The sequence below is a fragment of the Dysidea avara genome, chromosome 9 (genome assembly GCF_963678975.1).
Source record: "Dysidea avara chromosome 9, odDysAvar1.4, whole genome shotgun sequence".
NCBI classification, from domain to species: domain Eukaryota; kingdom Metazoa; phylum Porifera; class Demospongiae; order Dictyoceratida; family Dysideidae; genus Dysidea; species Dysidea avara.
In genome coordinates this window covers 31,505,436-31,532,770 of record NC_089280.1, presented here as the reverse complement: position 1 = coordinate 31,532,770, position 27,335 = coordinate 31,505,436, and the positions used below count along the sequence as shown (strand labels likewise).

The 27,335-nt window shown below is 36.9% G+C and overlaps 1 protein-coding gene and 1 long non-coding RNA gene across 2 annotated transcripts in view; both read left to right on the top strand.

The window, feature by feature from the left end:
• Positions 1 to 682: 682 nt before the first annotated feature.
• On the top strand, positions 683 to 6,158 carry LOC136267058 (uncharacterized). The gene is made up of 3 exons (XR_010706473.1): positions 683 to 809; positions 5,275 to 5,346; positions 5,865 to 6,158. It is a non-coding gene; the product is annotated as an uncharacterized lncRNA (long non-coding RNA).
• A 2,877-nt stretch (positions 6,159 to 9,035) lies between these two features.
• LOC136267022 (hemicentin-1-like) overlaps positions 9,036 to 27,335 on the top strand; it is a 64,195-nt gene continuing 45,895 nt past the window's right edge. Inside the window, exons 1-9 of the mRNA XM_066062076.1 lie at positions 9,036 to 9,103; positions 9,185 to 9,514; positions 18,713 to 18,982; positions 19,031 to 19,297; positions 19,352 to 19,612; positions 19,662 to 19,928; positions 21,505 to 21,771; positions 21,827 to 22,081; positions 22,191 to 22,469. Of these exons, the coding sequence (XP_065918148.1) occupies positions 9,073 to 9,103; positions 9,185 to 9,514; positions 18,713 to 18,982; positions 19,031 to 19,297; positions 19,352 to 19,612; positions 19,662 to 19,928; positions 21,505 to 21,771; positions 21,827 to 22,081; positions 22,191 to 22,469 (2,227 nt within the window). The 5' untranslated portion in view covers positions 9,036 to 9,072. The remainder of the gene's footprint in view (positions 9,104 to 9,184; positions 9,515 to 18,712; positions 18,983 to 19,030; positions 19,298 to 19,351; positions 19,613 to 19,661; positions 19,929 to 21,504; positions 21,772 to 21,826; positions 22,082 to 22,190; positions 22,470 to 27,335) is intronic.

Below are 27,335 nucleotides of genomic sequence, written 5' to 3'. Positions count from 1 at the left end.
TAACAGTAGGTGAGTTTCCATGGTTTTGACAGAAACCCCAGATTACAGTGACAGAATATTAAAATATAACTGTAATTTTAGTGGCCAGGGCCGCCCACATTGGGGGTAACTGGGGTATTTTTCCCCCTACCACAGCCCGAAAGGGGCCACTTGAATACCTGTTTAAAGAAAGATCGATATACTCTAATAGAGCAGTCAGGATCTAGACCCTTCCTTGCCCCTGGGCCCCTCTTTAACTCTTTTTCCTGGGCCCTCTAATTTCTCAGGGTGGCCCTGTTAGTGGCATGCAACTGCAGTCAACTAACACCCATTTTAACTATTAAACCCTTAACAACGCTTTGCCTTTCATCTTGTACTGCATTGAAACGATCAAATACTCTATTAGAGCAGTCACAAAACAGCTGTAACACAGCAATCAATATTTAGCATAGTTAGAACTTTTGCTTAGCATCGGATTGTATAGTTTAAATTACTAGCTACTTACAGACTTTACAATATAAAAATATGGCACTTGTAGAAATGTGACTGTTCTATTAGAGTATCTCGATCTACTTCAAGCATTGACTAATTCAAGTGAAGAAGCTACGCCCCTGCCAAGAGATCTTGTGAAATGAAATGAGAATAGTAAAGAAAAGGCAAGTATGTACAGAGACAATAGAGGGGGGCGTAATTATGTCCTGTTGTAAATAAACGCCTTTAAAATTTATATTACTACTAAATAAACGCACCAGAATAGGCTTGTGTGGCTGTTGTCTCCAAGGTTGTCTCATTACTTGTCTTTTCGTGTTGAAGGGATTTAGTCGCAATTGGTGAGTTTAACTATACATGTATTTGTGTTGTAAAACTTAATTGTAAAAAGGCGATTAGCACATATCATGATAAACATGTATTTGTCACAGTAGAGTCTCTCACGAAGTCACGATTATTACGAGACATTGGACCAGGGTAAAAATTTACTGCTATATTTAGAGGTTGTAGTGTTCTATACCATATGCGTATTTTGTACCGTACGCGTATGGTATGTACCATACGCGTATGGTACATACCATACGCGTACGGTACGATTTTCCGTACCATACGCGTACTGTATAGACATACGCGTATGGTACGTACCATATGCGTATTATGCTTTTTCTCAGTATCTTCTAGCTTTGCCATCACCTAGCTACAATGGGCTGTCTTTACAAGTATTTCTAGCTGAGCAAACTTAGAACACAACACAATAATCTGCTTACTACTGAGCTGTAACTATAAATTTATTCATCAGCACACACATGCATTTTATCCTAGCTTGCCATGCCCATGCAATACCCACTACAGTCCTATACTAATGTACCTAAATCTTATGTACATGATCTCACTCTGTCTGCAGAACTTTACATAAATGGTACTGTGTATGTATACTACTTTATACATTAGCTATATCAGAAGCATGCAGATGGTCTTATATAATATACTCAATTATAAGTGTGGATAACTGACAATTTACAACAGAATTGGGTAAATAAGCAAGGAGAGCAATTACAACATGCATGGTAGGTAGCTAGTAGGTTCTAACTGAATTATACATAATTATACTGCTTGTGCAAAGCTAATAACTGGAAAAATGAACTTCGTAAGTGTCATCAGTTGTGCAACATTGCTCCTCACTGTATTTGCATTTTTATATACTATGTACACTCTTCTTCTTTTGAGGATCCAATTTCTTGTTTACTTACTTTTCTTGTTTATACATACTGTAAATAGTATATTCATCACACTGGACCTACAGCACAAATTAATGTGGATGTTGTTAACTTTAAAGAGTACATTCAGATAAGAGTAGCTAAACACATTGTCTTCCCATCCAGAAGCATGACAGTAAGTAGCGAGTAGCTATACAACGTACTTAACAATAATAAAACAATGCTATTTAATATACATTCATTACTGAACTATACATTAGAACTCATAAACTCACCATAAAATCTCTGCCATGTTATGTTTTCCTACTTCATCTCAGCAGGCAATGCACATGCCTCATTCAATAGCAAAGACTCAGCGAACAGAACTACAGTTTAAAAAAAATTATTGCACAATTAATTACTATGTACATCAGTCTTATAGTATAGCATGTCTAATATTGCTATAAGCTACAGCCATGCAGGTTTGCAAACTAAAAACATTACTTTCTCTACAGTTATATTTCTTTGCTACCTCCCTCAATGTTATTATATCAGCATTCTCCAGGTCTTCCTCTGTTTGAGCAATCATTATACATTGTACTTCTCGAGCTCATCTGATTAAAATTGTCTGCTCTACTGTGACACACCTTTAGTGCCACCAGGCATAAATATCCATTTTTAAGTGGAAGCTAGTATACTCACAAATTAAAGGTAAACAATAGATTATATGTAGCAACAATAGAATAAAATATTTAATAAAATAATATTATATATGCCTGAAAAAATTGGCTCCATTTGCCAATGGATGCAAATTATTTAATATGGTTGCTATGTTGTAACCAATCAGAATGTAGTATATGGATAATTATATCAAAATCTTATGTTCATATGTAGCTACAATGCTACCTCTACTGGCTTAGCATTTATATCACTATGCATTCCAGTTATATTCATTGAAAAATCGTGAATATCAATGTGCTGGCACAATTCTACAGCCTAAAAGAAATCAATGTCTTTTGCCCTAAATAATGCTTTAGAAGATCAAACTTCAATTTCAGTTTCTGAGTAAGACAAGGAGCATACTGCTCTTGTTTTATGTTGAAGGGATAATTGGGCACCTTTAAACCCAAACACATTTTTACAAAGTTCATATATACAAGTATAGAGAAACCCCTAGTAGAGTTTTGGGTAATATCGCTCTATATAGCTTTTAATTATTGTACTAATCTTTGACTATCTTCAGGAGTATTTGTAAACACATAAATATTATGTGTGGGTATTGTTCTAATAGGGAAGTGTAGGCAGACCATTTATAGGCAAAACAGACTACTGTATATAACATTATTAATCAATAACTGAAAGTACACAATAACAACTAACTCTTACAACTATACAGTACACAATATTAATGTTACAGGTATGCATAAATTACATTATATTACATCATGTCACATCATTACATTACATCATTAACTCTATTATAGATATGAAGGAGGATTAGCATTTGTAATAATGGCCTAGTTTTTGAATTTTCATTTTATCAACAATGGATCATGAATCCAATAAGAGGATTCATGATCCATTCATGATCCATTGCAGCTAGGTGTTATCATGTTTTTCGTAAAGCTTCCAACCCAGATGATTGAACTTTATTAGTTTTGACAATGTAGAATTTCATCAGATCCTACCAGATCAGCAGGACTTAACACAATTCAAGACTGGATCTGCCAACACTGTGATGAATTCATGATTGTTTTTATCATATATTGTCCTAAATCACGATGTCAGTTTCATCACTTATATATAGTCATGTGAGATATCAGGTTATTCTTTTACTTTTATTTTAAGGAATGCTTTATTTTAAGTAGGTTTACATCATGCAGTAAAGTAAATTATATCTTAATCGCAGTAAAGCTAAATTGATCTTAGCTCTAGAGAATAGAATAGCTATAATCAGATCAACTTACCCTGCCATTCACTAGAATTGACACATATAAATTCAGCTTTTTTTCCTTCCACTGCTAGCTATATGGAACAATTTGCAACCAGAGACTTTTGAAGCTTCATCTATCACCGTGTTTAACAACCTTATAAATGAACTGTAAAATTGTAATTAGTTAGCTGTAGCTACATATTTTGATTTGTATATTGCATTTATACTCGCTGTGCGAGGTCTTGCAATTATATAATAATAATAAAATATATGATTGCTCTATTAGAGTATCTCGATTTTCACTGAACAGAAAGACTAGCTCCTCCCCCCTCCCTCTTCCCCGAACAGAAATGAAAGCAGAGTGCCATCAGGCGTAGTCAATAGGTACGGCAGTGCAAAAACCTTCTGCTTGATATTGTACGCATACCAGGTTAGCTATACTCAGATGGTACGATTTTCCGTACCATACGCGTATGGTTGTACCGTACGCGTATACGCATATGGTATGTACCATACGCGTATGGTACAAAATACGCATATGGTATAGAACAGTAGCGTTTGTATATCTTAGTATCTTAATAAATAATCCCCCATGATCACTAATCACTAATAGTACAGTGAAAACTGGTCATTATTCAGGCCGTAGGGACAAAATTTTCTGACCTTGCCTTTTAAAGAGGTGGCTGCATTAAGCGGCCTTAAAAAAAGGTAAGAAGCATGCTGTTCTAACTGGCTATAGAGATGGATTTAGTGTATGACAGCGTATGAGACAGTGAGTGCTGGTAGCAAGGGGGCAGCCAATCTGTTAGAGCACCAAAAGCACTGCTTCAGACATAGGCAGTTGACTGTCAGCCCCAAGTGTAAAAAGTTTCACTATTGGTCCTTATAAGCTCCTGATGAAGAAAGTGATGAAGTTATTATCCATAGGATATATTTTTCAGAGTATCCTTTTCAGTTCTACAATATAGTAGCCAAGCATAAGATGAACATAACACAGCATTCCAGTAGTTTAGTGGTGACCACAACACTGCCTGAGTTAAACTGTGGTGAGATTTGAGACTACCAGAAGCCCTGGAATGTCTTCAACACATGAAATACCAAATATCTAATGCCTGGCTTTCATCCACAGTGGACCTGTCTTGGTGGCCACTTGTACAGAAGGGAAACAGCTGCCACACAGTCTTGCGAGTGAAACAGCTAATTGCCACACCCCTTAATTATCAATTTGTAAAATCTTTAGCAAAATTGTGTGTGCGAGCAAGTGCAATGTGGCAGTGCCGTGTATATGGTTGCTGCCTAGCAGTGACACATCACGAGTATTGAAGTCACAATGCATTACTGTATCATCCATCTAAATACAATCTCTGAATGTGTCATTTTGTGTAGAGAGCAATCTTCCACAAGAAGTGACCTGCAGGTTTCAGTGTATATTGTTAACCATTAATATTGTGAACTATATGTACAGTGAAACCTCACTTAGTGGCCACCTCTTTAATAAGACCACCTCATTATATTGGCCACCTCTAGTAGGTCCCAAATATAACTAAGCATTACTTATGACCTCATTAATAAGGCCACCTTGTTATTCAGGCCAAATTTTTTGGTCCCACAGCCTGCCATATTAATGAGGTTTCATTGTACTTATGTGAATTTTTATTTTTCGTAACTTTTCTTCAGGTTTACTGATGGGCACTATGAAGCATTGTTGACTGGTACGTGTATAATGTGGTGACTTGAAATTCTAAAACAGTACGTAGCATGTCTTGTATGTACATGTAATGTGTTGTAATGTGTCCACACATCCACACATCTTAGAAATAAATATAATTGTATTCTCTATAAATAGTCAGTTCCATTGTGCCACTGGGTCATAAGTTGGTTGAGTATGGATCATCCAGGGCACTTGAGTCACATTTTGTCCTGGCCAAGTGGATCTCATCCACTGACAGAATATACAGGATCAGATCACGTATATAAATTACGGTGGAACTTGTTTATTGCCACCTTCACTCATTCAGCAGGTAACAGTGTATAAATTCTCAATTGGAATTGGCTTTTCAAGAGTGGTTGTCTTTCTATACTAGTGGCCATTAAGACAGGTTGTACTGATAGATAGAGTGTACATACTAGAGATGCAACAATATCCTCCACTTAGTGTCGTTTGATAGTGATGCAATGGAGACTATGTATTATTGCATTTAAGTACTATACTATTATATTGCAACTCTAGCACGTATTTATAACAGGAATGTTTGTTAACCGTTTAGACATGCTGGAGCCACACCCACTCATCTGGATTCTACAAATGAAGTCATACCAACTTGTTGTCATCATACTTACTCGTTACTCCCTTGGATGAATATACATGCCGTCATGTGAGACTTGCTACCATGGCGGGCCACTGGAAAACATTTGCATAGCAGTTATATTACAGTCATTATTGTACAATTCTTACATTATTGTTGTGAAAAGTGTTTGGTATTCGTGTGTCTCCTCTGTATGTTGTAATTACATGTGTAATTTTGTGTGGGGGTGCTATAAAATGCAATAATGCATGGTGACAATTGTATTAGGCGATTTTGCACACTTCCTTTTTAAGCTAGCTACATGTGCTAATTACTCACAGCTTGTGTCAACAACTGGTAACCGCAGTTGTACTCTTGTGTCATTCTTTAAGCCGCGCCCTTAGAGGACTAATTTCAAAACGAAGGATGGTATGCAGCACCCGGCATAGATTATATCTATGGACTATAATCTATGGCAGCACACTTCTTGGTGGCTATAGTACTGATTAACTACATAGAGCGCCAGTTCATCAATACCCAGTGACCGCAGTTGTGCTCTGCGTCATTCTTTAAATTCCGAGTAAAATTCTTAGAGAGCAAATGACGTGGGGGCGACTAAATTCAAATTTCAAACTAGCCATTCTCGAAAACAAATGTTTCAATCTGAACGAAACTTTTAGAACAGTTTAAAGACACATTGCCCTACATGCCAAGCGAGTATTGCGGAAAACAACAATCTGGGATTTGTATTTGGCCTCTAGGTCGACTGAGGACGACTGAAACTTCGTTTGGTGCTGAAACCACGACTGTAGGGTAATCATGTATGGTGAAATCGATGATGTGAATCTTGAGGTGATTGAGTGAATACTGAAGCGATAACAGGGCGATCAATGTTCGGAATGCACAAAGGAACGCAAGGCATACACCTGCGGTTGCGTCTAACCGCATGCGATATAAAAAAAAATGAAACTTCACCTTTGATGTCGGCAACCTCGATCACGAAACAATCAGCATGGATTTGCTTCACTGCTTGTGTGGTAGTTACTAGTGACACGATGAGTTCAACTCCAGAGTTTCAGAGGGATAGCGTAAGTGACGGGTGGATTACAGGAAGGCCGAATTTGACAACGTTCGTTCTTGTATTATTTAAAAATCCTCACGTAGTGGTCGCGTCATTTATTGTTTGCGGCGCGAGTTTCTGCTTTACTGGCCGCGCGACTCACTACCGTGAGTCTTGATCTTGATAGTTGTTTGTAATTGTAATCTGTGCTCATTATGCAAAATAGAGCAGTCGACCACCAACAACATAATTATTATTTATTATCTCTTTTTAAAGCTGCAGCCTAAACTTAAGTTATCTGTAACTGATTATGTATTTTACATAACTGCATACTTGTGGTCACCTATCAGCCTAGCTGTCTTGACCCAGTACTCAATTGTATTTAAATCATAAGGAGAACATTCTGCAATATTACATCGAACCTACTAAACTTTGAAATTTTCCTAGGTGCATGTCCTAGGTCTAAGGGGAGATGTCATTATACTAAATCAAGTATATATCTGCTTAAAGAATTCAAATAATGAATAGTTATCTATCTGAATTTTGAAATTGTCCATAGAGTTGCTTTATCACTGTATTATTATTATTTAACACTTGACAATTGTTGGTGAAATGATGATAAGTTGACTAGAATACTTGTGTTTTTGTTGTTAAACAATAACTAATCAAATACTTTTGTGCACACAGCAGCATAAAAAATTGTCTTCAGATAAACTTATAAGTTATAACCAATAATTATGAAATTCCATACTCTGTCTAATAAGGAAACCCATCAATGCATTCAATTGTCTATTTGTTAGCCTGAATAATTAAAATGATTGTCCATTTGATTCAGGCTTATATTTTGTAATTATAATCCTTTGCAAATGTCTATAGCCTCTGGGATTGCAATCCTGATCACTGGCTACTGTTTTGTTTAGTTTCTTCATTTTATGTTCAGTTCTCAGATCAACCACTAATATTTACAGAGAATTAATAAGCAGAAAAAGACCTTATGCCAGTTAATACCCTAACCCAATTGCACACACACACACACACACACACACACACACACACACACACACACACACACACACACACACACACACACACACACACACACACACACACACACACACACACACACACACACACACACACACACACACACACACACACACACACACACACACACATGCACACACATACACACACAACACACACACACACTCTACACATGCATGCACACGCGCACAGACACACACACACACATACACACACAACACACACACACACTCTACACATGCACGCACACGTGCACAGACACACACACGCATATGCACACACACACAAACACGCACGCACACAAACACACAAGTGCAAGATATAGGTAATGTAAACAAACCAGTACAGTGGCTGTTTGCTAGATGGGCAGATAACTAGCTATCATGCAGAACTGTCAAATTTGCATTTCAATTGTCAAAGTCTTCTATATATGGGATATATGTATGTGTCCTAGGGAGCTTTGTTATACATGGCAAGTCCTTTGAGGCTACGTCAATGGCGTAATAATCATTTAAGTTGATTTCCATGCGACTGGGTGATACCATATCCAATGAATGGTTGATAGACTATAAAACAAGTTTGAAGAATACTGCACAGATTTTAGGAAGTGTAGGGATGAACCTTCTTCTGACATTGAATTTGATTACATTTTCAATAGTTCTTGCAAGCTATTCAGTAGCAAGTTTATAAAACAGTAAAGGTAGATTTGGTATTGGCATTGCTTCACTATTAGCTAGTACACATTTGTAGATGTCACTCAAGTCATTATTATGGTACATACTATATTATCTATGCTCAAGTGTAAGGGAAGAATCTGATGTTTATGGGATTCCCCTAACAGCCATACAAAAATCATGTTGAACTTTATTGAAGCAACATAGTTAGTTTGTACCATATAAGGTAACAGTCATATACTATTCCCATTAAGATGTGGTGGTACTGGTGACATCGTGTCTCCAGTGTAATAACGGTCGCTAGAATTAAAGACACTAGTATGGCTGCATTGCCACCAAGACCGTGGCTAAAATCTCCCCGCCTACGCAAGTTTAATTTTAATTAATTGGTGTATGTGTGCCCACGTGCAAAATGGCTGCTAACACCTTTTCCATCGTGCAAAGTAAGTATAAAGCTAAAGACTTCTTGTGTCAGTGGAAAGATTTCCATCAGTAGCTTGTGTCAATGTATTGTCTTGTTACAGTCGTGATAGTTGTTGCTCTAGCAGCTTGCCAAGTTAGCGCGCAATGTGGAGGAGTTGAACTACTCGCGGATGGTCGGTCATTTACTACCACTACATTGTATATACCACTGGGAAGTAGTGGCTCCTTCGTGACCTGTAGGTGTACTGGCAGTGGTACTCCAACATGGACCTACTCCAATGGATCAACAGTGCCATCCTGTACTAGCCTGTACACTGCAGTATGTAGTAATGGAGTGTACTTGGAAAGTCAGAATCTCACATTCACTCAGTTAGTAGCCGGTCGCTATGACTGCAATGGAGGTGGTTACACTGCAAGTATTACTATATTTGGTGAGTTATCCCATACTATGTATTTCTCCATACCCACTCAGTTTCCCATTAATTCTTGAGAAAGGCTATTGTTGCTACTTTCCCATAAAATCAGTTCAAAGTTGATTGTTAGTTTCCTGTTTCAAGATTTTCAAAATATTACGCGGACGGGAGGTCATTATTCATTATGGCTAAAACCTTGAAGAAAACACTAAAATAAACCCACTATTACAATAATGAAATTATTGTGAATATTTGAAAATCCATGCGGTGGAAATAGCCATATAATGAAAATTTTGTGGAATTTCTATTAAACCATGCGGGCAGAAACGGGAAACTAACAATCAACTATGCCTGGCCTAGTTGGCTTACACAATCCAAACTCTGTACGAGATTATACAATCTTGAAAAGATTGCATGCTGTAAAATTATAAATGCATTCATTTTTAATTGTAATTTCAATGAAATATTTTCAAATTATTTTATACCAATAGCTACCTGACATTATACAACATTGTACTAGCAATGCGTGTTTCAGTACAATTAAAATGATAATACATAGGTAAATTGTTTCAAGCCAGTGGCTTTAAATCTATTTTTTAGCTAAAACTAGCCCAAACCTGAGACTGGTGGGGGGAGGGGGGGTAGTAGTAGTACATATAACAAAATTTGGTTTTTGTGTTAGAATTACAGATTTTGTATTTTGTGCTCTATTTTATCATTATTATTGTGTAGCAAAATGTCAGTGAAGGGGGATTTCAGGGGCTAATTTAAACGTAAGTGTGGTAAGATTGAATCTGGAAGCAATTTGAAATAGCTAACTGAGGTCTGGAACTAGGAAATAGCAAGCAAACTTACAGTGACGTACAAGCTAATTCTTTATATCATTAATTATTAGATTTTAAGTCAATTATTTTATATCAATGGTAGACTGTGAAAATGACCGTAACTGTAAGTTGCAATTTTAGTGGACCACAAATGGAGAATGACAATCTCAAGGTTGGATTTTAAGGCACTTTTAGTCAAATCCCTGCATTAGACTGTAAACATTGACTTCATTCTTTTCTGTGGTGCAGCTTGCTATTTTTAGTCTGACTTTTAGCCAAACCATCATTTATACTAGCCAAAAGTCATTTACAATTAGCTTTTTGGCCACAACTAGTCAGCCCCTGCTTCAAGCTCCAGTAAAGGTGAAGCATGCCAGTTGGGCAGGTACAATAAACAAAGGGCAGTAAATTGAATAGACAGACAATGCCTTCATAATGAGCCTTATCTGAAATTACGTCACAGACATAAAAATGGCTGCTGTAGTGTGGGGACGTTCGTAAAATTTGTATGGGCGGCTATGGGACGAATATTTTTGAATAGCAATATCTCAGCCAAAAAGGAAGATATCGTCTAACTAGCAGGTATGGCTATAAGATTACAATAAGTACGTACAAGCGATTAAATTTTTCAGTTTATTTTCAAAACAACGCTAGATTCCTATTCTTTCAGCTAATTTATCACCGTACCTGTTGGTTAGAGCTCGATATCTTCCGTCTTGGCTGAGATATTGCCATTCAAAAATTTCTCCCCATAGTCGCCCATACAAATTTTACGAATGTCCCCACACTACAGCAGCCATTTTTATGTTTGTGATGTAATTTTGGATAAGGCTCATAGTAACAACATGACTGCACATTACTACATAAGCCTTTAATGTGGCACCCCTTACGAAGTAAGGCAGCACTACACAAGCTGTTTTAGTGTATGGAAATTTACGGGCAAACAACTATGTATTATTAGATAATTTTTAGGGATTGTAAAACAGATTGCAAGTGAGCTTTTAACTACTCTTGAATGAGATGATATATATTTCAAGGAAAGATATGTGGTGATTGCTTGCTGCAAACATATTAATAAATGCATCGGTAATACGATGGTACTGTACAGTAGGGATCAAAAATGTTTGGGTATGACCCATGAAAGAACCACACAAAAACCAACCTCACTTTTCCCTGATGACAAAGAGGCAGTATTGGTTAAGTAAAACTAAGCCCTAACAATTAAACCTTGAAATCAACCCGAAATGCTTTCAACATGTTGCTACGGAATTTTACATATATATATATATATATATATATTAAACAGATTTTTTTTACTGACCAACTGATGCCTTCAGACAAGCGTAACTCGCCAACAGCTAAGGCTACAGTATTGATTTTTTTTCACTGTTTGACATTGCTTCAGCCGGACACGTACCTTTTGCAGTACGTACAATGCATTCTTCATGGACTTACCATGCAGTGTCCTCCTTTGTGTCCTATTCATCTTTGCTAACAGTGGAAGGTATTGATTTGGCAGTATATAGCACGTCATAGCTTTCCTTTGTAACGAAAATTGTCCGTATTTTCATAGTGCCTACTTTGATTGCAGAGGTGCTTTTCAAACAGTTCGTGATTCATAATACTGTGTAATGGGTTGAGCATAGCTGACAACAAAGCATAATAGATACTTCACTTTTCAGATGATAATTGATAGCTGGGGCGTGCGGCACCATTTCTTTTGATGCAGCTAGTATGCGTGGGTTCACCAGTCATAATAATTTTATTTTACAAGAAAAAAAAAGTTAACAAACAAGTATACAAAAATTTCAAGTAGAGTAGTGACCATAGCACATCGATAAAAAAAGTACTGAAACAAGCTGCAGTAGTGGACTATTGGGGACCACAAAGGAGTAGGCGTGGCCCACGAAATAACATCAACCAAAAACCAGCCTCAATTTTTCCTGACAAAAATGAGGCAGTATTGGCATGGTTAGGTAAAACTAAGTCCAAACAAGCTTTCAGATTGACCCGAATCGCTTTCAACAAGTTGCTACAGATTTAAAAAGAAAATTATGAAACAGAATTTTCTACTGACTAACTGACTGAGTAACTGACTGATGCCTTCAGACAAGTGTAACTCAATAACAGCTAAGGCTACGGGCTTGATTTTTTCACTGTTCGATGTTGTTTCGGCCTGACAGGTGCCTTTTGGCATACCACAGTATGTACAATGCATTCTTCATGTAATTATTAGTGTCCTCCTTTGTGTCCCATTCATCTTTGCTGACAGCGAATAGTGTCAATTTGGCGGTAGCACGCGATGACTTCCCTTCGTAACAGAAATCGTCTGTATTTTTATGGTGTCTATATTGATTGCAGAGGTGCTTTTCAAACAGTTCTTGATTTGTACTGCTGTGTAATGGGTTGAACATAGCTGACAACAAAGCGTAATGGATACTTCACTGTTCAGACGATAATTGATATAATTGGGACGCACAGCACCATTTCTTTCTTTCGGTATACGTGGATTGTAGAGGTGCTTTTCCAGTTCTTGATTCAAAATGCTGCGTAACGGGTTGAACATAGCTGACAACGAAGCGTAATAAATACTTCACTTTTCAGATGATAATTGATATAGCTGGGGCACGCAGTGCCATTTCAGATCCAGTATGCGTGGGTTCACCAGTCATAATACTTATTTACAAAAAAGTTAACAAACAAAAATTTGGAATTTTCAACTAGAGCAGGGACCATAGTACATCGATAAAAAGTACTGAAACAAGCTGGAGTAGTGCACAATACTAAATCACAGTAAAACAATAAGAAGTATTATATCCCTACTGTGCTCAAGATACCATAATGGAAATGCACAGTAGGGATATAACACTTCTAATTATTTTACTGTGATTTAATATCGTGCACTACTCCAGCTTGTTTCAGTACTTTTTATCGAAGTGCTATGGTCCCTACTCTAGTTAAAAATTCCTAATTTTTTTGTGTACTTGTTAAATCACAGTAAAACAATAAAAAGCGTTATATCCCTACTGTGCTCAAGATACCACAATGGAAATGCACAGTAGGGATATAACACTTTTTATTATTTTACTGTGATTTAATACCGTGCATTAATCCAGCTTGTTTCAGTACTTTTGATCGATGTGCTATGATCCCTACTCTAGTTGAAAATTCCAATTTTTTGGTATGTACTTGTATTAACTTTGAGCCATACAGTATATGTGACTGGGCCTGCGATAATAGGGCATGTGGGCACATGATTTTTGCCTAATTTTTCACACTTTCATCACTCATAACGTTTTGTACCATTATGCTATGGTATTGCAATTTTCAGCTCCTAGTCAGTATTTAATTGGCATCATGATGCAAGTTACAGAATGCAAAAATACTATTCCAACACTGCGATATGACCTGAAGAGTGATGGGGTGTAGTTTGTGCCCACATGCCCTGTTTTTGCAGGCCCGGTCACATATGACATATGCACTATGCTCAAGGGGTCAACAGCCTACTTGCAATTTTGTACAGCCTGCTTTACAATCTCATTCTGCTTTACAATTTTATAAGTGTTATCTAATCACTCCCTAACAAAAGCAGCAAGAAATAAGTCTAAATTTTGACCAATTACTCCATCAGATGTGGGCCAATACATTTCTGTAGCTATCACTATGGAGGACTCATACCTTCTTTCTGACACTGTTGCACTCTCGGTGAATTATAAGGCTGTACAAAAATTATTAGGTGGTGATGATTTTTTAAAATGTGTTACTTAGTTATTATCATCATGATGCTACCATTATAATCTCTGTTGCAATTGGAATAGCATATGATTTCTTCTAAATGGATGGAATCTCAAGTATCACTAGAGAAAGGTGTTTGCACAGTACAATAATACTCACCTCAAAATTATATCAATCACAATTGTCATGTACACCTGCTAAATGTCTGTAAATTCCCATGTTGTTGTAATAAAAGGGACAGGCATGCTAGTTCATGTTGTGGTGATGTGCTAAGCCATATTCTTGTATAGGGAGGCATTGTCCAATTCCTTTTGTTCTTAATATACTATTTGCTGTGCTGTTGCTCGAGCTCAAGACAATCAAGGAACCTACTGAAGCTATTGACATTGATTAAGTAGTTTGACTAGTTCAGTTTGAAATATTTTATAGAATTACTATTCAAATCATTGGATTATATTTAAAATCTTATGATCTGAATTTCCAATTCCATACTGAATATTTTGGAGTTGTGGACCTCTTGACTGTACTTGCATCCAAAAATGTCTGTTGTAACAACTTTTCACTAATTGTGTGATTTTAACCCTTAAACCCGCATAATCCAGAAAACTGGATTTAAGCTTAATAAATACGCATGCCTTGCTCAAAGCACTGTACCTTTTGAAGCATCCATCCTATGGCTATGCAAATTATGTCATTCTACTTGTGATGTAACAAGGATTAAAATGATACCTAGGGTTTTACCCTAATGCTAAATGGTGAGGCCAAAAGTAGCCATGAAAATAACTTTTCAATAAGGAAACACGCAAACCCTTTACATAACTACAGTGGTTTACTATGAAGTAATGAACAATAACAAGTCACGTCTCCGTGTTTTTAAATTCTTGTCACGTGTTAATTTTGATTGTGAGTTTACTCATGTGAGTAATATATGGCCTGGCAGAAAATTTCACAATGAATTGAATGGAAGTTGTTGCGAGGTGATAGGAGTAACTACCATCGAGTTATCAACCATTTTATAAAGGTACAGTGTTCATTTAACCTTCTCCAAGTAGCCCAGTAAACACACTTTTAATCTATGTGTATTTGTAGGCCATAACACAAATTAAGTTACCCCACCTGGTGTCATCATTCATACCGTATTATGTAAACACGCATTTCCAAAAAGCTCTCTGCGAGTTTAAGGGTTAACCTTTTGTTTGTCACCCAATTTTAATAATGTTTTTGCAATTAATTGTTTTGTCCAGCTCATAAAAAATTGTAAATGCTTATTCCAAATGAGCGTTTCACTCCAGGCTCACAATATGTGACCGGGCCTGCGAAAACAGGGCATGTGGGCACAAACTACACCCCATTACACAACAGGTCATATCTCAGTACTGGAACAGAATATTTGCATTCTGTAACTTGCATCATAAAGCCAATTAAATGCTTACTAAGAGTGGAAATTTTCATGACAATAGCATAATGTTATAAAAAGTTATGAGTGATGGAGGTTTGAAAAAGTAGGCAAAAATTGTGTGCCAACATGCCCTATTATCGCAGGCCCAGTCACATATCATGTAACAATCTGGCCATGTTACAAATGCTTAAAGGGTCTGCGGTTATACTGGTACACTAACACAATCGTCATGGGTATGCAAAATAGTTATAGGGGCGGATCTATTGGATAGGTCTTTGTGGTCTCAGGACCCCCTATCCTCATCAGGTTCAACTTTGAACAGGAAATCTAAGGGAAACTGCAAGGAGGAAAGCAATAGAACACAAAAGATCATTATACTGTAATAGAGCAGTCACTAATAAAGCAAATTATAGCATGGTAGCACATGTGATATGGATTAATTAAACTTCAGAAGATGGCAGAAAACACATGCTTACTGTGAGTGGAAGAGCTGGCAACTGCTAGGAAGCAATAATGTTTATAGTCACCGACATAAGTGATATTGTAGCATATGTGCGTCTGATTTGTATAGTCTTAAAATAGTGTTTTACTGCCAGTAGTTTTATTTTGTGTTAATACATCGGACCCCACCCTAAATTTGGTATGATTATGTGATATCACTCAGCTGTTCTTGATACCTCACCCAGAAGACAGAATGATTTGAATTCAGCATGAGGTACAAGTATTGCTTCAGTAGTGCTTCAAACTCAGCCAGTATAAGGAATGTGGTGAACAAAAGTTCCACCATTCATAATACTGTATGCCAGGAAGTTGTGTATGCTACAGTAGCATAACAACAAGCTGCACAAACAGCAGTGTAGGTTTCCAGTTGCATAGTTAGCTAGATACACACATCATGCTTATTAAAATTTGCCTAAGTGTATGTGAATGCTAAAGGATGTGCTGAGTCGTTTTTGCGAACTTTAGGGGATTATATCCTTTACCCACATCAGAGGCCCCCTCTTAAAAATTTGCAATCCACCCCTGAGCTTATGTTTCGTAAATTGTGTATTTTGCAGAATTTAATTCTGTTTATTATCTCTGTTGCCATATTTAACAAATTTTCTACAGGATGAGTATTATATTCATGCAAGTGAAATATGTGACCAATGTGGTCAACCACATTATCTTATTCAGTGTACTGGTATTCCTAAAGTGTTTACATAGGTAATTGCAGGCTGCTTTGATTTTGCTGGAAATGATCCAAGATGGGGGTACATTTACCAACTGCACCTGTACTTGTTGTCATTAAGATAACTAGCAGTTCAAGGAAGATACATTTTATGATCCATCAAGGGATAGATGATACGAAGTGCAATCCCCTGGTATTTCTTAGATCACTCCCATTCCTTTTTTTTAAGCCTTGAGTCAATTATGCTTTAAAAATAGCCTATTATGCTTTAAAGCAGTACTCAAAAAACCAAGCTGATTGTTATACTTTCAAAATCAATATTGTGCTTGAGAGCTAACTAGAGTATATCATGTGTATTAGTATAAAATGACTATTTTATTAGAAAATTGTATCATATTATAATTGAAAAATCTTTGTTTTGTTTCTGTAGCCCCAATGGTATGTTTGTCACATGCGTTTCTGTAGCCCCAATGGTATGTTTGTCACATGCGTTTCTGTAGCCCCAATGGCATGTTTGTCACATGCGTTTCTGTAGCCCCAATGGTATGTTTGTCACATGCGTTTCTGTAGCCCCAATAGTATGTTTGTCACATGCGTCTGTTTACAATGTGGTGGACATAAATAAAATTGTCATCATTTCTTCAATAAAACCGCCTTCATACTTATATGCACAAGTGACTAGTTGATTTGCCAATCTATGATGAACAGTTCAAACCAAATCCCAATGCTGTAGATTAATGCAAATGGAAGTTTTGGCTGCGAATGTAAGCACCTATAGTTTATTATTTTTATAAGGCTGTGCCTAGAGTCACGGCAATCACGTGAATAAAAAAAAACTTAGACAAAAAACCTAAGAAAATGAAGAAAAATTTGGTGAAAGTGAGTCAAAAAAATAATCAGGGAAGTATGTACCATTCTATTAAGTTTTCACTTCCTTGCCTAAAATATCACCCAAAAACCATTCTCATTTTTCCTTCATAACAGCTTGGTGGTATTGGTTAGACATAACCAAGCTCAAAAATGCCTTCAGAACGACCCCAAATTCTTTTATATTAAATTTTATAAATTACCCTATTTAGCTGAATTTTCTACTAACTAACTTACTGGCAAATACATGCCCATAACTCAACTATGGTTAATGTTATGGGCTTGATTTCTTCACTGTTCAACGTCACTTAAGTGCAAGACGTTCCTTTTCCTCAACTGTAGCAACTTTGATGTATGCATGGGCTTATCTTTGTGTCCCAGTTCTTTTCCCACCTCAACACGTACAGAGCCATTCTTTCCTTTGATACGGTACACCATGCATTTACCGAAAGTAATGTTACAATTTATGTATCTGAATGGGGATCATAGAAATAAATATCATCTGCACCTGCAGACATACTATACTACTGAAGTAGGAGTTCAATATCCACTAGTATAGCTGCAGGTGTAGATGATCTCCCATGTTTCTTTGTCAATGATCCCTATACTCAGATATACAATTACTGATTTTCCTTACGCTTGTATATCATATAGCGCTGTACCACTTTTATACACAATTTATCAATTGGTTTATAGTACTGAGAGTACACTTATCATTAAGCACTATAATTTAGCAGCAGTTAATTGATGAGAGTAAAACCATTCACACGTGAAGTATTGAGGACTATAGTAGCCTATATTAGGTGACTAACAGCATACATGATACTTGTTTTCCCCAAGACGACCATTAAATGGAATTCCTTACCCTATCCCAATCTTCATGAAATTTACATAGAGACATTTAGGTCATACTTATTTACTTAATAATTATCACTGTAATTGTACATTAGCGTGTTACCTCTAAAGGTTTTGCTAATCAACAAAATAAATAAATAAATGTTTAGTTGTAATGCACTACATCTAGTACTGCATTCTTCAGAATCTTTGCCCATTAATACAGAGATGTGGTACTTGTTAATGTCAGTCAGTTTGTTATTATTATAAGTCATGTTGTTTTATTTCTATTTATTTAAAAGCTCTAAAGTGAAATAAGATGTCTGTAATCAAATTTGACAATGAGTTGTTTTACAGACATCATGTAATAAGATGATCTTTTACAGGTCCTCCGGAGATCACAGCTCACCCAACAGGTGGTGATTTGCTAATGGGAAGAAGCATCACTCTCATGTGTGGAGCTAGTAGTCTAGGAACACTAGTATATTCCTGGGAGAGAAGAAGTTCTGGTAGTAGTTGGACTACTGTTAGTAATGATAACACAACATCATACACTACTGATACAACACTGACTATTGGAGAGTACATGTACAGGTGTATTGTGAGCAATGAGGCTGGATCAGTTGTGTCTAATAGTGCTATTGTGAATGTGTTTGGTGAGTATTATCCTAACAGGTAAAACATGATTACACAAGTGTCCACAGGTCCTCCCACTATCACAACTCACCCCACCAGTCGGTTAACAACTGTTAGTATGAGTGTTACTCTGAATTGTGAGGGAACTGGTAGAGGATCAATTACATATCAATGGCAGACTAGGAATATTAATGGAAGACAATGGAGTGATATTAGTAATAGTTATAACTGGAGACTTTTTATATGGAACTTACAAGAGTCACAACAGTACAGGTGTGTAGTGTCCAATGAAGCTGGTGGGACAAGATCAAATATTGCTACTGTTACTGTTTTGAGTAAGTATAGCCAGCAGTATAGCAAATTTATTTTGAGTATAATAATTGTGCTAGAAATCACTACTCATCCTCAAGACAGACTAGTCCCAGTTGGTTCATCAGTCAGTTTAACATGTACATCATCAGTATCATCTAATGTGACATTCTCATGGACTAGTGATGGTAGAGATATTACAGGACAATCAACATCAACTGATGACACTAGTATACTAACAATTGTGAAAGTTAAAAAAAGAAATGATGGTAGTTATGTGTGTACTGTGATGAGTGGATCATTATCAGTGATGTCTAACACTGCTACCCTGACTGTTTATGGTAAATGTAGACACTGAATATGTGTAAATTATTTTGTTTATGTTTACAGGTCCTCCCACTATCACAACTCACCCCACCAGTCAGTTGACAACTGTTAGTATGAGTGTTACTCTGAATTGTGAGGGAACTGGTAGAGGATCAATTACATATCAATGGCAGACTAGGAATATTAATGGAGGACAATGGAGGAATATTAGTAATAGTAATAACAGGAAACTTGATGTGAGTAACTTAGAAGAGTCACAACAGTACAGGTGTGTAGTGTCCAATGGAGCTGGTGGGACATCATCAAATATTGCTACTGTTACTGTTTTAAGTGAGTATAGTGAACATTCATTATAAACCGTATAACAACAAATATTAGTGGAACTAAATTAAATTTTAAGTGACCAGATCTGCAAGAATCCCTATGTTAGTGCAAGCCTAATTTTACAGTGGAATGCAATAAACGCAAAAGGTAAAATATTTATGAAATCAAAAAAAAATTCTGTAAATATTTTGAGTCCCAATGAAGAAAAGTGATAGCAACACAAAATATGGTAGTATAGTGGTCCAAAAAGCAAGAGGAGTTTGAAAATTTTTCAGTACTACTATGGAGAGAGAAGATATAAGCGTTAGTTTACCTTATGTTGGACGAGTGGTTTGTTATCATTTTTCTCACGTTTTCACCTTCGTCCTGTTTGTAGGAAAGGCCTGAAAGACAAAACTTACCCAGCAATAAATTCACCTGTTAATCGAGAATCTGATGGTGTAAGTTGCATCTCAGTTGAGGACTGCATTTGATAGTTATGACTGTTTATAAGCGTCTGTAGTTTATTTTCCATATTGTCACTGTACAAATCGATTTTGGTGCTGTTGCCACTTTGCAGTGCTGTAGCTTCGAAAGTTATTAGCTTCTAGAGCTGAAACTTTGGCTGGTCATTCCTTTGGCTATCTGAATAAAGAAAATGTGATGAAATGGAATTTGAAAATGCACTAACATATGGTTTTCTTGCAGTTCCAGTCACTTAACGATTTGCTTAAACATTGCAGTTTTAATTTTGCAAAATGCTCACTGCTCATATTCTGATAAATTGGTGCTGCACTGTTGCATATGTGAGGTTGTATGTGTTGTAAGCTGAAAGAAGGGCAAAGTGTGCATGTTGTGCAATCCTTGTGCTAAAATGTCTGTGTGGATTTAGCCATGGTGAATCCAGTACTGCATACATCAGTAGGTTAGCTACCTGCCTAGTTGCTTTCATAAGTGAAGCCATGGGTCAGGTCATCTGAGACAGACCTTATCCGGATTGGATCACGTGTGTAATGGATCAGTTAGTTTGTGTGAAAGTGTATTAACCTAGTCCTAGCTTTTGTGTGAGCCACACCCACCTATCAATATCACGCATTTCTATTTGTAGGCATGCATAAAGATTGGCCCATTTATAGACTTGATGATTTACTGTCTGCAAGTCTACAAAACCAACTTAGAGCCATGCCCACTAATAAAGCATGAGCTCCAATCTAGTTTTGAAGCAAGCAGCTTCTGTCATGAGCCACACCCAATTTCATACGTGGAGCCACACTAATTATCAGTAAAGTGTGTTTAAGCTTGTAAATATCCATAAATCCATGCTTGGCTTGTCAAAAACTAACGTCAACAACTGCTATCAAAAGCTTGGACACAAGGTATGAAAATAGTATTGGTGAAGTTTGAATTTGGAATTGTGGTGAGGATTAACCAATTTCTTTAATTTAGTCCTTTACCAAAATTTGTTGTTATATACATATATTTGCTAGAAATCACTGCTCATCCTCAAGACAGACTAGTCCCAGTTGGTTCATCAGTCAATTTAACATGTACATCATCAGTATCATCTGATGTGACATTCTCATTCTCTTTTAATTCCCCACAGGTCCTCCCAACATCAAAACTCACCCCACCAGTCAGTTGACAACTGTTAGTATGAGTGTTACTCTGAATTGTGAGGGAACTGGTAGAGGATCAATTACATATCAATGGCAGACTAGGAATATTAATGGAGGACAATGGAATAATATTAGTAATAGTAATAACAGGAGGCTTGATGTGAGTAACTTACAAGAGTCACAACGGTACAGGTGTGTAGTGTCCAATGAAGCTGGTGGGACAAGATCAAATGTTGCTACTGTTACTGTTTTGAGTATGCAAGTGGCTCTATTCCATTGTACTGAGTGTATATACATTAATCCTTACAGAAATCACCACTCACCCATCAAGTACTACTGTTATAGCATTACAAGATGTCACATTAACTTGTTCATCATCTGTTGATGATGTGACATACTCATGGCATCGTTATGGTGGTAGTGTTCCCTCCAGATCAAGAGGACAGAACACTAACACACTCACTGTTCCTATAGCTACTCCACCTGATGAGGGAATATATTATTGTATGGCTAACAAGGAGGGAATTAGTGTGGAGTCTAATAGAGCTAGAGTGAGAGTGGATGGTGAGAATGATTGTAGAAATGAAATTATCAAATATTGTATTAAAACATGGGAGTACTGTTTAATCCCATGGGTCATTTAAAATAATTATTGTTTTGATTAATCATACAGATCAGCTGTCCATCAGTGTTACTCCAACTAATCTATCAATTGGTGTTGGAGGAACTGCTCAGTTTGTTGCTGCAGCAAGTGGTGTAAATATGAGAAATTTTGTGTATCAATGGAGGAAGAGTGGATTGATCAACCTTCTGTATAAAGCATCTGGGGTTAATGGAGCAGTGTTAACAATTCCTAATCTTATTGAATCTGATAGTGGATTGTATCATTGTACTGCAACTAATGAGTGGGGTAATAGTGTGAGCAGTGATTATGTTAATTTAACTGTCATAGGTATGTATTGTAATTGTCATTCCTGTGGTCACAATTTGTATATGATATGACTCTGCCATTGCATAATCTGTATTTATAAAGGATGGTGGATATGTCATAATCCATGCATGCAACAATATCTACTATGTATAGCTAAAAGCTTGTGCTCACTAAATTGTTTGCATGGCTGATTGCCTTACTGTATTAAATATAGTGCACTAGTACAGTGGAGGTAGGTTGTGTATCATCGAAATAAAATGTTCAATTCATTCACCCTAACTCCTCATTACCAATATTCTAACGTACAGACCCATGTATCACACCTTCCAGAACCCTTACTTTCAGCCACCCCAGCCAAAAAATAAGAAAAGGCTTTATTTCATGTGAATGTGGCAAAGTAACAGTTTCCAGTGCTATGTTTAATAATGTACAATCGCACATGCCAAATACATCATATGCACCACCAACCTCCTCTACATGTGGTGGTACAGATATATACGGTCCAGATCATTACAAGTTCCTTCTATCTATCCAAAAACATAATATAGTCCTTATTTTTTCTCAACTGAATAGCGGTTCTAATAGATACAAATAACTTACTATTATTTGGGACTGGATATTAGAAAACCGATCCAAATCATACATTAGAAGTTTCAAGATACTAGTGTTTTTCTAGTACAGGTGTAATGTTCTAGTACAGTTCTAGTTCTAGTTCAATTGCCAGAAATATTTTAAGTTAGTATTAGTTCTAGTATCCATGGCTGAAACAATGTTAGTTTAGAGAGATAAACGTCATAATTACGTGAACAAATAACTACAAGGGGTCAGGAGTCCAGTCTCAGGGTTACCAAGTTATTACTAAAAAGTATGGAGCCCTGGCAAGACCAAAAAAAACTACATACAAAACTTAACATATTATAGTACCTGCAATTTATTAAGTACTAGTTATAGTACAGTACTGATGCTATAATTTGTCATACATATTCATTGCTTTTTAAAAAGTGATCACTTAGTGTATTAGAATTATCATCCTATACCACTTGGAGAAGTAAAACATAATCAAAGATTTAAAATATATCCTAACAACAGGCTTCTTGTTTCTACATAAGAAGATCTCACTTTCTAATGTTTGTCTGTCACACGGTTTTGTTTTCCCTTTGTCACCTCTCCACCAGAAGATATATCAAGACACACGATGGTGTGTCATGCGGCCCAAGAAGCCAGCGCGCACACCGTGGGTATATTGACAGGAAGAAAGAAAACGACATTTTCACACTTTTGTATCTCGGTGATCCCTTATCCGATTGGAACTAAATTTGCTACAGAGTTATCCGCCATCGACATACCAAATTTGAAGGAAATCGCTCCAGCCATTTCCGAGATACGAGCTGATAAAGTTTCGATTTTTCTTCTTCGTTTTTTTTCTTCGTGTTTTTGCACACTTGCAAAAATTGCTATAAAACGCAAACGCGTTCTCCGATCACCTTGAAAGTTGGTACACAAAAGGGAGTCCAAAGGCGAATCCTAGCATCAAATTTGGTGCAACTCCGATGAATGGTTCGGGAGTTATTACCGATTATTCACGTAAAACAAGATCGATTTGTTGTCATGCCTACAGGGTAAACCGCTTCATGGAATGAGTTGAAAATTACTATGTAAATGGAGTAACCATCGTAGGAGTGCCTTTTGGTGGTTTGAAAGGAATCGAGATAAAGACCATGGAGATATGACACAAAACCCAACCTGTGTCACAATTACGCAATCGATTTTTATGAATAAAAAAAGTATTAGTTTTTATGCCTACTAGGCAAACCGCTTTGAGCAATGAGCTGAAAATCGGTGTATAGCTGGAATAATCTTCATAGAAAGTTCTTGCAGTAGTACAGAAGGATCGGATTACAAACCACTGATTTATGATTCGAAAGCCAACTCCATTTAGCAAATGCGAGATCGAGATACTCTAATAGACCAGTCACCCTAATAGAGCATTCAGCTAATTTATTTACTCTATTATAGAATTCTATTACATTTATTCTGTAGGGAGTTCAGCTGCAAACAATTAATCTTATAGACAGTTCAGCAAGAAGTAAGTCACCCTATAGAGAGTTCAGCTACAAATATATCACTGTAGTGATTCAGAACATTACAAGTCACACTGAAGAGAGTTCAGCTATAAGCAAGTCGTGCACCCTGTAGAGAGTTCAGCTACAAGAAATTCACTCTGTAGAAATTCTGCTACAAACAAGTCTTCATGCAGAGAGTTTAACAACCAAAATCCACCATGTAAAGACTTCAGCTTTACTAACAAGTTACTCTGTAGAGAGATCAGCTAGAAATAAGAGAGAGCTCAGCTAGAAAACGTCACCTTGTAGAGAGTTCAGCTACCAATAAATCACATTGTAGAGAGATCAGATAGAAGAAGCCACCTTGTAGAGGGTTCAGCTGTGAAGTGATTACCCTGGAGAGAGTTCAGCTACAAAGAAACCATCATGTAGAGAGTTCAGCTACAAACAAACCATCCTGTAGAGAGATCAGCTAGAAAAAAGTCACCTGTAGCGACATCAGCTACAAAGAAACCATCCTGTAGAGAGTTCGGTTACAAACAAATCACCCTGCAAAGAGTTTGGCTACAAAAAATCACCATGTAGAGTATTCAACTACAAACAAATCACCTTGTAGAGAGTACAACTAGCCACAAGTCGCCCAGTAGAGAGATCAGCTACAAGAAGTTACATGTAGAGAGATCAACTAGAAGAAATCACCTTTCAGAGAGTTCAGCTACAAAGAAGCCATCCTGTAGAGAGTTCAGCTACAAACAAATCACCCTGTAGAGAGTTCAGCTACAACTACATCAGAGTTTGGCTACAAAGAAACCATCATGTAGTGAGTTCAGCTGCAAACAAATCATCCTGTTGGGAATTCAGCTACAAACAAATTGCCCTGTAGAGAGATCAGCTAAAAGAAGTCACCATGTAGAGAGTTCAGCTACAAAAAACCACCCTGTACAGAGTTCAGCTGCAAACAAGTCACCCTGTAGAGAGATCAGGTACAAAGAAACCATCCTGCAGAGAGTTCAGCTACAAACAAGTTACCCTATAGAGAGATCAGTTACAAACAAATCATCTTGTAGAGAGTTCAGCTACAAACAAATCACCCTGTAGACAGTTCAGCTACGAAAAGATCACTGTGTAGATAGTTCAGCTATAAGAAGTCACCTTGTAGAGAGTTCAGCTACAAACAAACCACCCTGTAGAGAATTCAGCTACAAATAAATCGCCCTGTAGAAAGATCAGCTAGAAGAAGTTACCTTGTACAGAATTCCACTACAAAGAAACCATCATGTAGAAAGTTCGACTACAAACAAGTCACCCTGTAGAGAGATCAGCTAGAAGAAGTTACCTTGTACAGAATTCAGCTACAAAGAAACCATCAAGTTGAAAGTTCAGCTACAAACAGGTCACCCTGTAAAGAGATCAGCTAGAAGAAGTTACCTTGTAGAGAGTTCAGCTACAAAGAAACCATCCTGTAGAGAGATCAGCTACAAAAAAGTTACCCTGTAGAGATATCAGCTAGATGCAAGTTACCTTATAGGGATCAGCTACAAACAAATCACCCTGTAAAAATATGTGTTGGAAACAAATCACCATGTAGAAAGTTCAGCTAGAAACAAGTCACCCTGAAAAGAGTTCAGCTACAAACAATGGGAGTTTCAGCTACAGTTCAGTTATGTATAAGAAGTCACCTTATTACCTACAGTATGATTTTCTTTCATTGTTAAATATACAAATATTTTTAATCAGACAAAAAACTGTAGACAACATTTCTTCCTTTGTTCCACAGTTCCTGCAGAACAGAAAAAAAAGCAAGTTAGAAGGAAGCACCAAAGCCAGGGCTTGCAATGCAAAAAGAAGTGATATCTAAATCAAAACAGCCAAGCTGTGAAAAAAGAGTGCGGCCCCCCAAAAGGCCAGGATGAAAAAAGATGTGAAATCAAAGGTGGCGGCCAATAAATGGCTGTGGTGGTATGTTGGCTGATATGCAGCAAAAAACATACAGAAAAATGTTTGTCCAATTATATGAGTTCATTCACCTGTGCACCACTGATTTACATGAAGCCAGGTCTTTCGCAAGGTCAGAAACCATCATTTGAGCTTGCCACACCACCCAGAAAAGACATCTGTTAAAACCAGTCTTATAAGTAGTTTGAGTAATGCTGAAGATAGACTGGTAGTGTAGCTATCTATTGGTGGTGGTAGTTTGATTTTGCCTGATGTGTGATTTGGATCAAAGTCACATTTTTTCAGTACACTTGTATGGACCTAATACTATCCACACAAAACAAGTTAATGTTGTACTACTTCTAACTAAATTAATCAGCTATGTATATAATTTAGTTTATATTCATGTTATAACTATTATTAATTCAGTTAGATAATTAGAATTAATTTTGTAAATACTGTAGCATATTTCATAATTCATGAATTAATTTGTAATTCGGTAATTACGTTGCTATGCACTGTTAAGGAAGCGTAACTATAACAAACCACTTTAAAATGCAAATTACGCACAGAAGTATCTTCGCAACTGTTTATAGTGTGTCTATCGTGTTTTCTCATGTGAATTGTATAGAGAAAACCTTGAGGCTGCCCTTCATATTCGTTCACGTAAGTACAGGTAATGCCCCCCTTTCAACCCGAAGGACATGCTACTTCTGATAGCCTAAGAGTCCTTCAGTGTTGTTATAAAGTTGTTAAACGTCTATAAAACCAAAAGGGAAGACCGTTCAAGAAGTATATGAAGAGTCGCCATACCCGTATTTCAGACCATCGAGAAGAAACCACCTCAGAGCAAAGTTTATGTGTGTGGAAGGTTAAGGTGGTAGTCAAG